The sequence below is a fragment of the Balaenoptera musculus genome, chromosome 19, assembly GCF_009873245.2.
Source record: "Balaenoptera musculus isolate JJ_BM4_2016_0621 chromosome 19, mBalMus1.pri.v3, whole genome shotgun sequence".
Lineage (NCBI taxonomy): Eukaryota > Metazoa > Chordata > Mammalia > Artiodactyla > Balaenopteridae > Balaenoptera > Balaenoptera musculus.
This window is the reverse complement of record NC_045803.1, coordinates 47,728,376-47,744,520: the sequence shown is the minus strand read 5'-3', so window position 1 is coordinate 47,744,520 and position 16,145 is coordinate 47,728,376. Positions and strand designations below refer to the sequence as shown.

The following is a 16,145-nucleotide window of genomic DNA, read 5'->3' as shown; positions in this document are numbered from 1 at the left end:
GAGACCAACACTGAGTCTCTGATATGCCCTTTTCCTAGAGAAGATCAAGTAGCTACTTTGTGGCAAGTCAGATACAATGGTCCTCTTCCTCTTGAAAAGGCCAGCAGTTCTTCCTTATAGGGATAGATACCTATTCTGGATGTGGATTTAACTTTCTTGCTCTCAGGGCTTCTGCCAGCAGAATGCCAGATTGAGGCACAGATTGCTACACAACATAGCATCTGACCCAGGGGACCCACTGTACAGTGAAGGGATTGCAGAAGTGGATCCATGACCATGGGATCTGTTGGTCTTGTCATATACTATCCCATCCAGAAACAGCCAGCTAATAGCATACTGATACTGACCTTCTAAAGACATAGCTGAAGCACTAGCTAAGAAGCAACACTCTGAGAGAATAGGGTGTCATTCTTCAGGATGCAGTGTTAAGAGACCTCTATTGGTGTTGTTTCCCCATTAGGCAGAATACATGGGTCCAGGAACCAACATGAGGAAACAGGAGTGGCTCCACTTACTGTCACTCCCAATGACCTGGGTGATTTTGTACTTACCATCCCAGCAACCTGGGCTCCACATCATTGAAGGTCCTGGGTTCCTACAGGGGTGCACTTTGCCAGAGGACACAGCAAGGGTCCCACTGAACTATAAATTAGGCTGCTACCAGAGCACTTTGGGACCTTGTGCCCAGGGACCGATAGGTGAGAAGAGGAATCACCATATTGGCAGTGGTAACTAACCCTGATCAAAAGGAGGAAGTAGGGCTGCTTGTACATAATGGGAGCAAAGAGGAATATCCAAGTGGTCCAATTGGATGCCTTCTGGTGCTCCGTTGCCTCTCTCTAACTGTGGACAGACATGCAACAATACCACACCAGGATGAAAAGGTTATTATGCCCACTACCAACACCACCCCAGAAATGAAGGCTTGGGTCACATCACCAGGTAAGCCACCAAGACTTCTGAGGTGCTAGCTGAGGGTAAAGGAAATTCAGAATGGAGGAAAAAGAGGATGAATACCACTTGCAGCCCTGAGATCACCAGCAATGATGGACATTAGTTTATTTCACTAACCTCCCTCTTCTTTTTTCCCTCTGAAAAAGAGATCCATGGAAACTATAGAGTAGCTGTTCATCAAATTTGTGTAGAGAAATAAATCTATGGGGCACAAGGGATGGAATATGATGGTCATGAAAATTTGCCTCTCAGATGTCCAATTGTGGGGACTGTAACTGACCAGCTGCTGTGCTCTGAAATCCATCGCTGGGTTCACTCTGAGGCCACACTCCCCAAGGGTTCTTCCAGCCAATGACTGAGCATGGCAAGAGATGCTAAAGCAGGCCCATTCCTGTGAGGCTTTAATCCTAATAAGTTTCTTCCACAGCTAATCCTGTCTGGACATTGCTTCTCACAGAACCCAGAATAACCCACCAGGAGGCAAATGTTGGATTAGACAATGAAACCCAGACAGTCCAGGCTGGTTCTTCTAACTACAGTGCTATCCCCAAGGCAGGAAGTACATAGGAGGTGCTCAGAAAAGAACTGCTGAATTATAAATGAATAAATCTAAAAATGGCATGTTGAAAAGGGGTTAATTTTCCTAGGAAGGCTTCAAAAATATTGAGACTTTTGAGCTGAGCATTAAAGGAGAAGAAAAAAAAAATTTTAGGAAGAACGTGTTAGAACTTCATGGGTCAATGTCATATCTACATGATCTTGAAATTTTGGATATGGCAAAGGTCAGGAGGTGCTTGAGGAAAGAGAGACCACTGATGCAGTCCTGCACTAGAGCAGTAGTTGCCAAGGACTGGCAGGGACCAGTGCTGCCTTGGTTGTTAGGAAAGCATATTCCTGGATTCCATAATCAGAAAAATTTGAAAATTGCTCCAGGTGATTCAGCTGCACAGTGAAGTTTGGGAAAGCATTCCTGTATTTTGGAAGCTGCCATAGTCCTCAAATGGGAAAGATGGTAAGAAGTCAGGGGAGGAAAGTGCTCTGCCCCATCACTTCTTTTCACCTTGCTTGCCCAAACAATGAGAAGAACAATTAGAGGGCTTCAGGGAAGTCACTTCAGCCACTCAGCAGCGGGAGGAGCAGCTTGGCCAGTTCAGTAAGCCTTCATTGATTGCCCTCTATGTGCCCAACATCATGCTGAGCACTGAGGGTACTTGTGAGGTGGTTAAAGGCTCTATTCGCTCTTGCTTGGAGATTAAACCACACCCCGGCTGATACCTCTCCAGCAGCTTCCCAATGCACTTAGATTTAAGTAGACTTAAACCTAGTGCAATTGTTTTCTGTTTATCCTACGTGTTCTTCGTCACTTTATTCCCACCTTTTTGCCTTCTTTTGGATTAATCAAATGCTTTACACTTACACATTCTTGTAGTATTCTTTTAGTGTTTATCCTAGACTCCAGGGCCTAGCAGTTACAATATGCATCCTTCTTTATATGCTATGGGAGTCATATATTTCACTGTTACATATGTTAAAAATCTCTTATTATCGTTGTTTAAAACAATATTAATTGTCCACATATTTACCCTTTCAGTGCTCTTTATTCCTTCCTGCAGTCCTATGCTTCCATCTGGGATCATTTTCCTTCAGCCTAGAGTAGCGCAGACCATCTAGCAATGAATTACCTTACTCTCTCAGCTTTAGTTTGTCTGCAAATGCCTTTTTTAACTATTTAATTTATTTATTTAAATTTATTTGTTTATTTATCTTTGGCTGCATTGGGTCTTCGTTGCTGCGCACGGGCTTTCTCTAGTTGTGGTGAACGGGGGCTACTCTTCGCCGCAGTGTGCAGGCTTCTCATTGCAGTGGCTTCTCTTGTTGCAGAGCACAGGCTCTAGGCACGCAGGCTTCAGTAGTTGTGGCATGCAGGCTCAGTAGTTGTGGCACACAGGCTTAGTTGCTCCGTGGCATGTGGGATCTTCCCAGACCAGAGCTTGAACCCATGTCCCCTGCACTAGCAGTGGATTCTTAACCACTGTGCCACCAGAGAAGTCCCTGCAAATGTCTTTATTTCACCTTTTTTGAATGGATCTAATTACATTTTTAAAAACTTATTGAGATCAAATTCATGTAACATAAACTCCAGTATTTTAACAATTCTAAGTGCACAGTTCAGTGGTTTTTAGTATAATCACAATGTTATGATTGTGATTATCTGATTCATCACCATTATCTGATTCCAGAATATTTCCATCATTCCCAAAAGAAATCCCATACTTCTCAGTTCTCCCCTCCTCCCATATCCTGGAAACCATTAATCTACTTCTGTCTCTATGGATTTGCCTATTCTGGATATTTCATATGAATGTAATCCTACAACTGGTGGCTTTTTGTCTCTGGTTTCTTTCACTTAGTATTATGTTTTCAAGGTTCATCCATGTTGTAGCGTGTATCAGTACTTCATTACTTTTTTTTTTTTTTTTCGCCGTGCCGCACGGCATTTGGGATCTTAGTTCCCCAACCAGGGATGGAACCTGTTCCCCCTGCAGTGGAAGCACAGAGTCTTAACCACTGGACCACCAGGGAAGTCCCTAGTACTTCATTTCTGAAGTACAATTTCCCTGGGTGTAGAATTCTAGGTTAGCAACATTTTTTTTTCTTTTGGTATTTAAATTATGTCATTCTACTGTTTTCTGGCTTTCATAGTTTCTTAATGAAAAATCAGATATGCCTGTTATTGGTCCTTTGAAGATAATACATCTTTGTCTGCTTTTAAGATTTTCTCTTTCTCTCTTTGATTGTCACCAGTTTTACAATGACATGCCAAGGCTGTCTGTGAACCAGGATGTGGGCTCTCACTGGACAGTGAATCTGCCAGCACCTTGATCTTGGCCTTCCCAGCCTCTAGAACTATGAGAAATAAATTTCCATTGTTTATAAGCTATCCATCTATGGTATTCTGGTTTTTTGGGGTTTTAAAATTTTTTTAATTTTTTTTTTTTTGGCCGCACCACTTGGCTTGCGGGATCTTAGTTCCCCAACCAGGGATTGAACCCGTGCCCCCTGCAGTGGAAGCATGGAGTCCTAACCACTGGACCGCCAGGGAATTCCCTATAGTATTCTGTTAAAGCAACCCACACAGACTAAGATATCCAGTCTGCTCTTTATGTTATCTAATGAATTTTAATTCAGTTCTAGAATGTCCATTTGATTATTTGTATAGAATCCAATTTTCTGTTGAAATTCTCTATTTTCACCTATTTTATCTATCTTTTATTTTCTATAGCATACTAGTCACAGCTATTTTAAAGTCCCCATCTGATGAGTCCAATATCTGAATCATATGGAGTTTTTGCTGACTTTTTGTTTTTGGTTATTTAGTTTAGCTTAGTTCAGCTTTGTTTTGTTTTTAGCATGCTTTATAATGTTTGATTCAAAGCTGGACCATGCAGATTAAAAATTATAGAAGCTCTGGATGGTATTAATCTTTCTCCAAAAAGGTTAATTTTTCTTCTTATAGACAGAGTACTGGAGGGTCACCTTGACCCCACTGAGGCATGTTTTAAGCTTTATTAGGGTTGGCCCATTGTAGTTTTGCCTTTTCTTCTAGGGCAAGGTCCTTACCCCTGGGGTGTTGTCCTTCCTCCTGCAATATGGCCTTTGTTCCTAGGGTGTAACACTTCTGAGGCCTCAGTTAAAAGCCAGGGGTGTTTACCAAGGCCTGTACACCTCAGCAGGGTCCAAGCTCTTTCCCCAGTACTATGGGGCGGCTGAAATCTCTCTCAATTTATTGCTCTCTCAGCTATTGTTTTCTTCAGGATTTGTTGGAGTCTGACTCTGTGCATGGACAGCTTAGGAGTCAGTCAGCCATTTGAGAGAAATTTGTTCACAGATTTTTGGCTCTTTCTCTGTGGTTTCCTTCTCTCCAGTATTTTGACCCTTAAGTCCCAGCCACTTGGAGGATTCTGAACGCCTACCTGTATATTTTCAGCCCAATAAGATTACTGCTTTCTGCAAGGGCTCAATTCTTCTGAGCCACAATTTGGACAGTCCCCTCAGAAATAAATCTGGGCTGGAGCTCCCCTGTGTACTTCTCTTTTCTCAAAGATTGTAGCCCCCCATTTCCTCACTGTATGAGTTACTTTCTAACCCCTCAAAAGATATTTTATATATTTTATCTAGTTTTTATGGTTTTATTTCAGCGTAAATACAAATTTGTATTTGTACTCGTATTTGGGATCAGAATCCTCCCCAGTTTCATGTATATATAGGGCCTGAGGGCCTTATATGATCTGGCCCTTGATGGGTTCTCTGACTCCTTCTTCTAGTGCCCTCTTTCCTCATTTCAATGCAGCCACATAGGCCTTCATTCTGAATGCTCATTCCCTTGTCTTGAACTTGCACTTGTCATTAACCTTTGCTTTTGGAACTCTTTTGTTATGGTCTAAATGTTTTTGTCCCCCCTAAATTCATATGTTAAAATCCTAATGCCCACTGTGATGGTATTAGGAGATGGGGCCTTTGGAGGTGCTTAGATCATGAGAGTAGAACCCTCATGAATGAGATTAGTGTTCTTATAAAAGAGATCCCACAAAGCTCCCAGCTCCTTCCACCCTGTGAGGACACAGTTAGAAGTTGGCTGTCTGCAACCCATAAGAGGGCCTTTGCCAGAACCTGACCATGCTACCACCCTGATCTTGGACTTCTAGCCTCCAGAACTGTGAGAAATAAGTTTCTGTTGTTTATAAGCCACCCAGTGTGTGCTATTTTGTTATAGAAGTCTGAACAGACTAAGATATCTTTAGATCTGCCCCCCCCTTTTTTTTTTTTTAAATTTATGCCAATTCACTCTTAACTCAATGATCACTAGCTGCCTTTATATAAAATCTCCTCCCCACCCCAGTCATCCCATTTATCTTTTCTTTCTTTCTTTTTTTTTTTAATATTTATTTATTTATTTGGCTGTGCCGGGTCTTAGTTGTGGCACGTGGGATCTTCGTTGCAGCATGTGGGATCTTTAGTTGCAGCATGCAAACTCTTAGTTGTGGCATGTGGGATCTAGTTCCCTAACCAGGGATCGAACCGAGGCCCCCTGCATTGGGAGTGCAGAGTCTTAGCCACTGGACCACCAGGGAAGTCCCTATCTTTTATTTTCTTCATAGTACTTATACTATCTGAAATTATCTTGCTCTTTATTCACTATCTTATTGTTTATCTCTCATATAAGCCAGTTCTTGAGCAATGTGTGGCATATTAAAAAAATGCTCAACACGCATCTATTGGATGAGTTACGGAAGTGAGGATCAAGAAACAAAGGGTACAGTAAAGGGTAAAATGAATTCCTAGTTTGTGATAGAGACGGTCTGTTTTTATTGACAAGTCACTGAGTCCAGGCGACCCAGGTCAGGTCAACCCTCTTCCCACTGGCCTGCGGGTTTGTGCTTTCTGTAAAGTCTGACTTGCCTGACACAGCCTGAGCTGGCCAGGTTCCCAGATTTCTCTCAGTTTCTTCCTTGTTGGTCACTGTGATTTCAAGATAGGCACATATACTCCTCCCTATCTCCAGAGGCAGTCTGTGGCCGAGTCTAGGGTTTTCTCACTGCAGGCTGTGAGATGGGCAACTGCTGGCTTCTCTTAGCGGATTGTCAATTTCTGGCCTTAAACTGGCTTAAAAAATAAACTCCCACTTGTTGTCTGCACACATGGAGACCCATCATTGAAAATTAATGACCCTTATCCAGTGGTTAGGACTCTGTGCTTTCACTGCTGAGGGCCTGGGTTCAATCCCTAGTCGGAGAACTAAGATCACACAAGCCACGTGGCATGGCCAAAAAAAATTAATTAATTAAACAATTAAAAAAATTAATGACCCTAAGTGACTTTTCAAGAACTTCAGGTCTCTAGCCTGCCTGAGATTTACCTATGCCACGTATCTGTTAAGGAACATGTACATTTATCTGTTCTCCCCTGGGCTGTCTTAGTCAATGCTCAAGGTTGGCAGCAACCTTAGCACCACATTATGGCAGTAGCAGGAGTGAGTTTTGGTAGAGATGTCAACATGTCCTCATTCCTAGAGATAGAGGCCTGTGTCAGCCACAGTGGGCAGTTTGTACCCCTAAAGTACTCTCAGTCTCAGGGGTTCCTTATGAGGCCCATGAGCCCCCACCCGACCTCTCAGGTTCTAGTTATGTCTGGTCTGGTCTTCACTGCCCATTTGTGGGTCAGGACAGCAGAAGCTGCATTTTTGAACATGGATGACCAGTGGGGATCACATGTCCCAAGCTGCCCTCACTCCCCAGCATGGTATACTGGCAGAGTGGGATAAAAGTGCACCATGCCAAGTGAGAGGCCAGGGGTTCTGGTCCCAGTCTGGCAAAGTTCATCCTGGGCAGGACATTTAACCCTGCTGTGCAGAACTGTTACCATCTCTGCCATTCTTCAGCTGAGTGAGAACCCAACTCAGGCCTGATGCATGGCTCAGATGACACAGTAGATGTGAAGATGCTTTAGGAAGATAACATCTCTCCTATGGAGAAGGAGGGGACACTGGTGTTAAGTGAAACAACTATCCCTGCCTATAGTGCTTGCTGAAGATGCTGCATGCAGGTCAGCAAGACAGTTATGAGGCACAGAATTAACCTGAGGCCTCAAAGACATGTTTTGTTATTTTCTTTGCCTCCTTGAAACATGAGTTTAAATTCTGGCTTAAAATCTGGCTCACATGCAAAGGGCTTCCCAGTTTATTCATAATACTGGCTATAATTTTTTGAATTCCCTATTGTGGGCCAGGCACTTTATTATTTCTGATCTTCACAATTATACATTAGAGCTCCTCCTTGTCTTTCTCAGACGAGAAAAATGAGGGTCAGAGAAGTTAAAGGACTTGCCTAGTCTGCCGAAGAGCAAGGATTATAACAGGCTCTTTTCTTATTCTGGAACGAGTGCTCCTAACCCTGATTCAATGCTGCCTTCTTTTCTGGGTAAGAGAGGCTTTTGGGGCAGGTAGAAGGAAGCAAGGAGAAATGCAAGAAAAGGTTTTTAGATGCCGGAATACACCTGATCGTGTAAAGTTCACCTCTACACATAAAGTTTTTTTTTCAAGTCATTGAACGGATGACATACTCTACCGGCCATCTTGGTTGTGGCAATCCCAATCCTTTTTTATTTTTCTGTGACGACAACCAAGGGAATTAGGCAAAGCTGCCCTACCCAGATATCTTAAGGAGCACCAGGAACGCCCCCGGCAAGGAGCGCAGCTTTCCCGCCCGCCGAGGTCCGGGGCGTGGGCCATTCGGAGCTCGGCCACTCCCGGTCTTTGCTCCCAGCTGGCGGGTCTGCGCCTGCAGGGGAAGGGCTCGGATGGACCCCGCCGGGCCCCGCCCGACGCCCCGCCCCCTCATTTAAATACGCGGCGCCGGCGGGTGCGTCGAGCTCGCCGCGGACTCAAGATGGCGGCGTGTGGACGTGTACGGAGTATGTTCCGCTTGTCGGCGGCGCTGCAGCTACTGCTGCTCGCGGCTGCTGGGGCCGAGAAACTCCAGGGCCAGGGAGGCCACAGCCAAGGCCAGGGCCCGGGGGCCAACCTTCTGCCCCTCGGAGGGCAGCCTGGAGGCGGCGCTCTAGGGGGTCAGCTCCAGCTGCCTCAGTCATCTCAGTTCCAGCAGCAGCAGCAGCAGCAGCAGCAGCAGCAGCAACAACCGCCTCAGCAGCCGCAGCCGCCTTTCCCGGCGGGTGGGTCTCCGGCCCGGCGGGGCGGATCAGGGCCTGGCGGGGCTGGCGGGGGTTGGAAGCTGGCGGAGGAAGAGTCCTGCAGGGAGGACGTGACCCGTGTGTGTCCCAAGCATACCTGGAGCAACAACCTGGCGGTGTTGGAGTGCCTACAGGACGTGAGGGAGGTGAGGAGGCAGGACGGGGCCGGGAGGTCCAGGCCTGGTGCGGGCCCGAGGGTGTCGCCGGCCTTGGAAGCCGCTGACGACGGTCTGCTGCTTCTCTTGCTTCCTCTGAGCTGCGCTCGCTCCTTCCCTCTCTGCCCCTCGCTCCCCGGCGCATTCCAAGAAGGGGACCCCACCCCCACCTTTCATTACCTCTGGGTGCGGGGGTCTGGGACGCAGACCCCAGCTCCCGGCTGCAGTCGGCGAAGGCCCAGAGCGTGTTTATATTTGCTCCGGTCTTTTGTGTGATGCTCTAAGCGCGGTGGCTCCTCGGTGAAAACCTGTTTAGGATTTTGCCATCCGTTTCGACTTGGATAATTTGTAGCAACCCTTTTAAACATGAAAAATGGTTGGCGTACTTAAGCTGTTAAAGAATGCCCTGCTGTTTATTGGCAGTAGATAATGTTTGTTTAGGTAACTGGTTCTATTCTGATGTGTATTGTAGACAGCAACCGAATTTACTGTCTTTACCCTATTCTTTGTAATTCAAAAATTCCTGTTATTTACCAGCTGCTGAAACTAATATATGCTTATTTTTTTCCTCCTTCTTCTTCATTTCTTTTGGTCAATTTGTAATGAATCTCAAGTGTAAGCTATTACTCCAAGTGATTTAGAGTCCCAAAGCATGAAAAGTTGGGGCAGTATTTGAAGATGGATTGTGGGGTCTCTGCCTTTCTGACGTCTGACTATGATTTTAACAGTACCTTTTAATGCAGTCTAGGTTTGATGTTGTTTGATGTGATTCAGTTAAGTAACAGAAAATTTCTTCTCTGGATTTAATGCTGCAGACGTAAGTGCATTTTTGACAGTTACCAAAGTTTGGGAGCAAATCTGGTAGGGATACTTTTTTTTTTAAGGTTTAGGTATATAGAATTAGGCCCAAAGGTTGACAGATAGAATGAAGCCACCACTGGATACAGTTTTATTTGGGAAATTGTTAACAGAATTGTCTAAGGTGTTCATGGTCATAGGAAAACCACTGGTTTGTACAGAAATGCTAGTCTTGGCAGTTTTTTTCCCCCTCATCCCCCTGTGATATTTGCTCTGGTATTCCACGCAGAGTAATTCACAGGAGGAAAAGATATACATGCAGGAGACAGAGAGAAGGGAAATTTCTAGAGCCACCAGAAATGTGGGGCCTTAGATGACTTATCTACAATTTGAAAACTAGAAAGATAATCCTTTGTTATTCTTTATTCTTCAACTACTCCTCTAGTCAATAACAGCTATGATTCTTAACTCTGTCAAGCTTCTTGAAATTTTCTATTTGGCCTTTGAGGATATATAATAGATGCTGTTCTCTCAAACTAGGATCCTAATATTGAAGACCAAACATTTGGTTAAGCAGTTTGTGGTAGAAACAGGATGTTATTAGGGAAAGTGGCAAAAAGTGGCCCATTCAAGGAGTACATGTCTCTTTATGTGCATTAGGGACATTTGGAAACAGTCACTCACAGGAGCAGTCTTCCTTTGTCATGCATGTAGAAGTGTGTAGCAGCATATATAATCTATAAATAACTTAGCTTTGACCACTTTTGGAGTCTGTTTAATTTAGTAGGTACTATCTTTCTTGCATTAGTTAGTGTAAAGAACCTGGCCTGAAAATGTAGTCCCTGCTCCACCTTTGACTGTAAGATTCTCAGCAAGGGTATTCTTTTGGTAACTACATTTTTCTTCCTTTATAAGGATTTAAACTCTTTGAAGGTATTTACTAGGTCCTGTATTTCCTTTGTAACTTTTCAGAGTACCTAATTCAGTGCTGAGACTCAGTAAGTAGTGTTGACTGATTGAAGGTGAGTCAGCTAATGGAGCCCGTTTTATGCTCTAGAGAAAGAAAAGGTGTCATATAAATTGGAAGAGGGGGTTTGGGGGGGGCAGGGGTTTCCAAATTTCCAATTTAATTAATTTTCCTCCAATTTTATATACATAAAAATTGAAAGAATAGTATCATGAACAGCTGTGTATATTCTTTAGGAGGTGGAGCTATTTTTAAACTACTTCTTTTTTTCCTTTAAAGACAGCAAAAAGAAATTTTATTCCACTTAGAGAACTAGTTAAATCTCTATGTGTCTGAAAGAGCATAACGATTAAAAAAGTAAACTAGCTAGGCACATTTGAAGTGAAAGTGTGGAATATGTTTTGTATGTGCTTTTTGGTAAGTAGGACAGTTTGATAGGAAAGTAGACATTTGTGCTTCTTTATCCCTTTGGATACATATTTGGGGAAGATTGTTCTCTGTGTTCTTGCTATTAGAATTATGAAAAGGCAAAGCTTGTGAGTATTTAAATGGTAGTATAGTAAACCACATTTTTATTTTGAAACAATGTGGGTAGGTTAAGTCTTTTTTTTTTTTTTTTAATTTATTTATTTACTTATTTTTGGCCCTGTTGGGTCCTCGTTGCTGTGCGGGCTTTGTCTAGTTGCAGCGAGCCGGGGCCACTCCTCGTCGCAGTGCGTGGGCCTCTCACTGCGGTGGCCTCTCTTGTTGCAGAGCATGGGCTCCAGGCGTGCAGGCTTCAGTAGTTGTGGCTCGCAGGCTCAGTAGTTGTGGCGCACGGGCCTAGTTGCTCCGCAGCATGTGGGATCCTCCCGGACCAGGGCTCGAACCCGTGTCCCCTGCACTGGCAGGCGGATTCCCAACCACTGTGTCACCAGGGAAGTCCCCTAGGTTAAGTCTTAAGTTCAGATATTTTAAGGTTCTCTTTAGTGTTCAAAGTTATGTACTAATTCACTTAGAGAATCTATTTGAAAGTATTTATACTTACCTTTAAAGAATTTCAGCAGATACTTTCTGTTTGTCTAATGCATCATATGCCACCAAATTATGCATCATATGCCACCAAATTAAAATTTTATGTGTGAACTGTATTAAAACTGCACATAGACTAAGATTAGTTCACAGCTTTTTCTCCTTTTGGACACTATTTTAAGGCTATATGTTGTGAGGGATTCTTTTTTTAACCCTGTCAGCTGAGTCATACTTTTTAAAAGGTTAAGTATACCCAACGGGCCCCCTGTTACATAGTGGGTATATTAGCAGTAATGATGGATAGTAGTCCTGGTTATGTGTGTGTGTATGTATATGTAGTTAGTAGTAGTTCTAGTTATAAGAATATGTAACTAGAAAGTATAAGGGTAAAAAGGAAAAATACATCCTGGGCTGTTCTACCAGGTGGAGGAGAAGTAATACCAAAGGGATTACTGTCTAGTATTTGATAAAGAGATAAGACATGCTTTATGTTGAGAGTAATTTTAAAATACTTTATATATTTTTGGCTGAAATGACCAACAGTATCTTTTTCTTTTTTTTTTTTTTATAAATTTATTTATTTATTTTTGGCTGTGTTGGGTGTTCATTGCTGCGTGCGGGCTTTCTGTAGTTGCGGCGAGCGGGGGCTACTCTTCGTTGCGGTGCGTGGGCATCTCATTGCGGTGGCTTCTGTTGTTGCAGAGCACGGGCTTTAGGCACACGGTCTTCAGTAGTTGTGGCACGTGTGCTCAGTAGTTGTGGTGCACGGGCTTAGTTGCTCCGCGGCATGTGGGATCTTCCTGGACCAGGGCTCAAACCTGTGTCCCCTGCATTGGCAGGCAGATTCTTAACCACTGTGCCACCAGGGAAGTCCCAACCAATAGTACCTTGTGTTTAGAAGTTGCAGATGGAGATGTTGGTTCTTTAGAAGTTTATTAGTGATGTGCATAGTTTTTCTTAGGTTGTTTTTTTTTTGTTTGATTTAAAAAAAAGAAACAAAAAACTTTCTAATATGGAAAATTTCAAACATAACACAAATAGAGAGAACAGTATGATGACTCCCCACATACGCATCACCCAGCTTCAGCTATCCTCACTTTTTTTTTTTTTTAATCGCAGGGGTTGGGAGAATGGATATTTTAAAGCAAGTTCCAGACACTGTCATTTCTGTTATAAATACTTCAGTGTGAGTCTCTGATAAGGACTTAAAAAAAAAAAAACAAAAACCAGAACCTAATTGTTATTTTTTAGTATTTGAAAGCGTTATGAGTATTTCTTCTGAATTTCTTGGTACCTTGTCTTGATATATCAGTTTCAGGTTATAAATTTGTGACCACTATCTCTAAACTATGCACAGAGTGAATGCTTTGTAAATATTTATTTAAGATGGACTATTTTACATATTGAACAGGAATTAATATTTCAACATTGCAAACTGTAAACTTACTTTGAAACTCATAGGTGAACATTTTCTTATTCTATTCTTAGCCTTTCTCTTAACTGTACGTATCCTAAGATAGTATACCATAGTATCTATATTATCTCATTTATCCTGTGAGGTGAATAGTGTTATTATCTTAGTTGAGAAACAGGCTCAGAGAGATGAAGTAATTTGTCCAGTGTTATATCCTAAGTTGTAGGGGTGGTATTCAGCAAGTTCTCTTTGACTTCAAAGATTGTATTCTTTCTAATCTGCCATGGATGGTTGCAGCTAGGGAAATTAGTCTGTGGCTGTTGGGAACGCCAGGGGTTCATAAGTGCACACAAAAGGAGAAGAGTCACCTGGAATTAGAATCCTCTTTTCTTCACTACCAAGAACAACTGGGTAGGAGCAGCACTTTTGCGTTGGAGTATTGTAGATTTCTCAGGTGGACAGACTGGCATTATTAGACAGAGCTAATTTAATTACTAGTCTGAGTCCATTGCAAGTAGAGTTTCTGCTTCATGAAAAGATTTCAGATCCCATCTCACCTTAAGCAGAATTTGTACTAGTATAATGGAAGAATTTAGATATATTCCCCTACTATTTGTATTGAATCAATGGAACACCACAAAGAGTAAAGTAGGGCTAGAGCTGGCACTGCCAATAACTAATTGTACGACTGTGAGCAAGTCAGTTTACCACTCAAGTCTCAGTTTCCTCATGTGTTAAATGAGAGGTTTGGGAAATAGTACAATTTACAATTTCTAAGATTCCTATTATTTAACCTTTATGAGTTGTTTCCTGTGTATATTCTCTGTATGTATGTATTTTATTGTTTCTAGGATTTATATGTGTGCCATCTCCTGGTTCCTTATTCATTCACGGGTGGAATAGTGAAGTGAATAATGCAAACAGCTGTTAATCCAAACATCGTTTGGCTTTAGGATATATTAGATTGTTTTGTTTGAGCCAATATGGAATTTCCTCCTATGCTGACTCTCAGTGGTTGGAAGCAGTCTAACCGCATAATCAAGGCATTATTGATCTCCTATTATGCACTTATCATTGTGGAAGAACACTAGTACTTTAAGACACCACCATTGCTTACAGTTGGTTTGATAAATGGGATTGTGATCAAGAAACAGTTATAGGGGCTTCCCTGGTGGCGCAGTGGTTGAGAATCTGCCTGCTAATGCAGGGGACACGGGTTCGAGCCCTGGTCTGGGAAGATCCCACATGCCGTGGAGCATCTAGGCCCGTGAGCCACAACTACTGAGCTTGCGCATCTGGAGCCTGTGCTCCGCAACAAGAGAGGCCACGATAGTGAGAGGCCCGCGCACCACGATGAAGAGTGGCCCCCGCTTGCCGCAACTAGAGAAAGCCCTTGCACAGAAACGAAGACCCAACACAGCCAAAAATAAATAAATAAATAAATAAATTAATTAAAAAAAACAAAAGAAGGAGCCAAAAAGAAGGCTTACTCATTTAAAAAAAAAGAAAGAAAGAGTTATATAAGAGAGTGTTCATCACTTGGTGTCACACAGACAGTAAATTCTTTAGGGCAATGAAAAGAGCACAAAATTAGGATTTAGACTTGGATGGAACTCTGCTCTGCTACTCTTGGCTTAAAAATCTTACCACTTTTTTTTACCCTTAAGTAGGAACAGTTTAACCCTGTTGTAAGTGAAGATATACATGAGTTCTTGAGTTTGATGTGCTAGTTATATTTTTCTTTTTTATGTTAAACAAAATATGTTACCATTAAAGTAGGCAGTACTAACACATACCACCAGAAATCATCTTGCTTACCACCTATGGTACATGCTTTGGAAAATTCCAAGACTGGATTATCGCTTAAGATCCTTCCAGCTCTGGTACTTTGTGATTCTGTCATCTGTAGGAATACAAAACATTGCAAGGCAATCATAAGCACAAGTAAAAAGGGAAGATGCTTTGAGAAATTAAGGGGGCTGTACTGACTGTACTGAAGTAGAGAGTTTAAGAATTTTTTCAGAGTCCAGATTATAAAGGGTCTTGCATGCACCACTGGCGTATTCTCCAAGTAAAGCCCAGAAATGGGATGTGTTTTTATCCCTGAGATAAAAATATTCCCGCAGATAAATGAGTTACCTGTAAAATAGCACAGTCACTTATGGAAGGAACTTTTTAAGAAGCCTCTTGATAAGACTGCTTTACAGTATATAGTTGCTGAATAATTTCATTGCTCTTTGGAAGAAAATAAAATACTTGATCAGTCTAAGAGATGAGATGATACATTTCTCCTAATGTGTTCAAAACAAATTTCATCAGCAACAATCCTTCCAAAAAACTTCTCCTGCTTATATGACAAATGTATGTAGTACTTTAAAAAGAAGCAGTTAAAATGACTTGTAGGATGTCATGCAAATTAATTTTTCTTCCTTCAGCAAACATTTATTGAATACATACTGTGTACAAGACACTGTGCTTAGTGTTAAAGGTTACAAATGTATGATAATAGCTAGCATTTATCAAGGGCTTTTTGTGTGCCCTGCCCTAAGGGACCAGATGTTCTCTAGGTGTTATATCTCATTTAATCCTATGAGAGATATATCATTAGTATTATTTTAATTATTACTATTTTTTAAATGAGGGAACTCCCTCAGGGCCAGTAAGTAGTGGGATTGATGTTTGAAAGCAAGTCTGTCCAACTGTAAAATGGCTCATTCCCCCTCCCCCTATGCCTGTGGTAGTCCAGTGTGGTAGTCACCAGCTATATATGTTGCTACTGAGCAGTTGAAATATGAGTAGTCTGAGTTGAGATGTGCTGTAAGTGTAAAATGCACACTTGATTTTGAAGACTTAGAACACACAGGAAGGTAAACTATCTCAATTTTTTGGGGGGGGTAGGGGTGCGCTGCACAGCTTGCAGGATCCTAGTTCCCCCACCAGCAGTCGAAACCGGGACCTCGACAGTGAAAGCACAGAGTCCCAACCACTGGACTGCCAGGGAATTCCCGTCTCAGTTTTTATATTGATTACATGTTTAAATGATAATATTTTGGATATATTGGGTTAAAAACATTATTAAAGCTAGTTTTACTTTTTATTT

General features: G+C 42.3%; 2 protein-coding genes across 3 annotated transcripts in view; both read left to right on the top strand.

The window, feature by feature from the left end:
- RFWD3 (ring finger and WD repeat domain 3) overlaps positions 1 to 14,246 on the top strand; it is a 62,660-nt gene extending 48,414 nt beyond the window's left edge. Inside the window, exon 14 of the transcript XR_005017487.1 lies at positions 14,206 to 14,246. The gene's annotated coding sequence lies outside the window, so the exon portion shown is untranslated. The remainder of the gene's footprint in view (positions 1 to 14,205) is intronic.
- GLG1 (golgi glycoprotein 1) overlaps positions 8,376 to 16,145 on the top strand; it is a 157,090-nt gene continuing 149,320 nt past the window's right edge. For both annotated transcript variants that reach the window (XM_036833989.1, XM_036833988.1), the window contains exon 1: positions 8,376 to 8,846. In XM_036833989.1, coding sequence (XP_036689884.1) covers positions 8,400 to 8,846 — 447 coding nt within the window. In that variant the 5' untranslated portion in view covers positions 8,376 to 8,399. The remainder of the gene's footprint in view (positions 8,847 to 16,145) is intronic.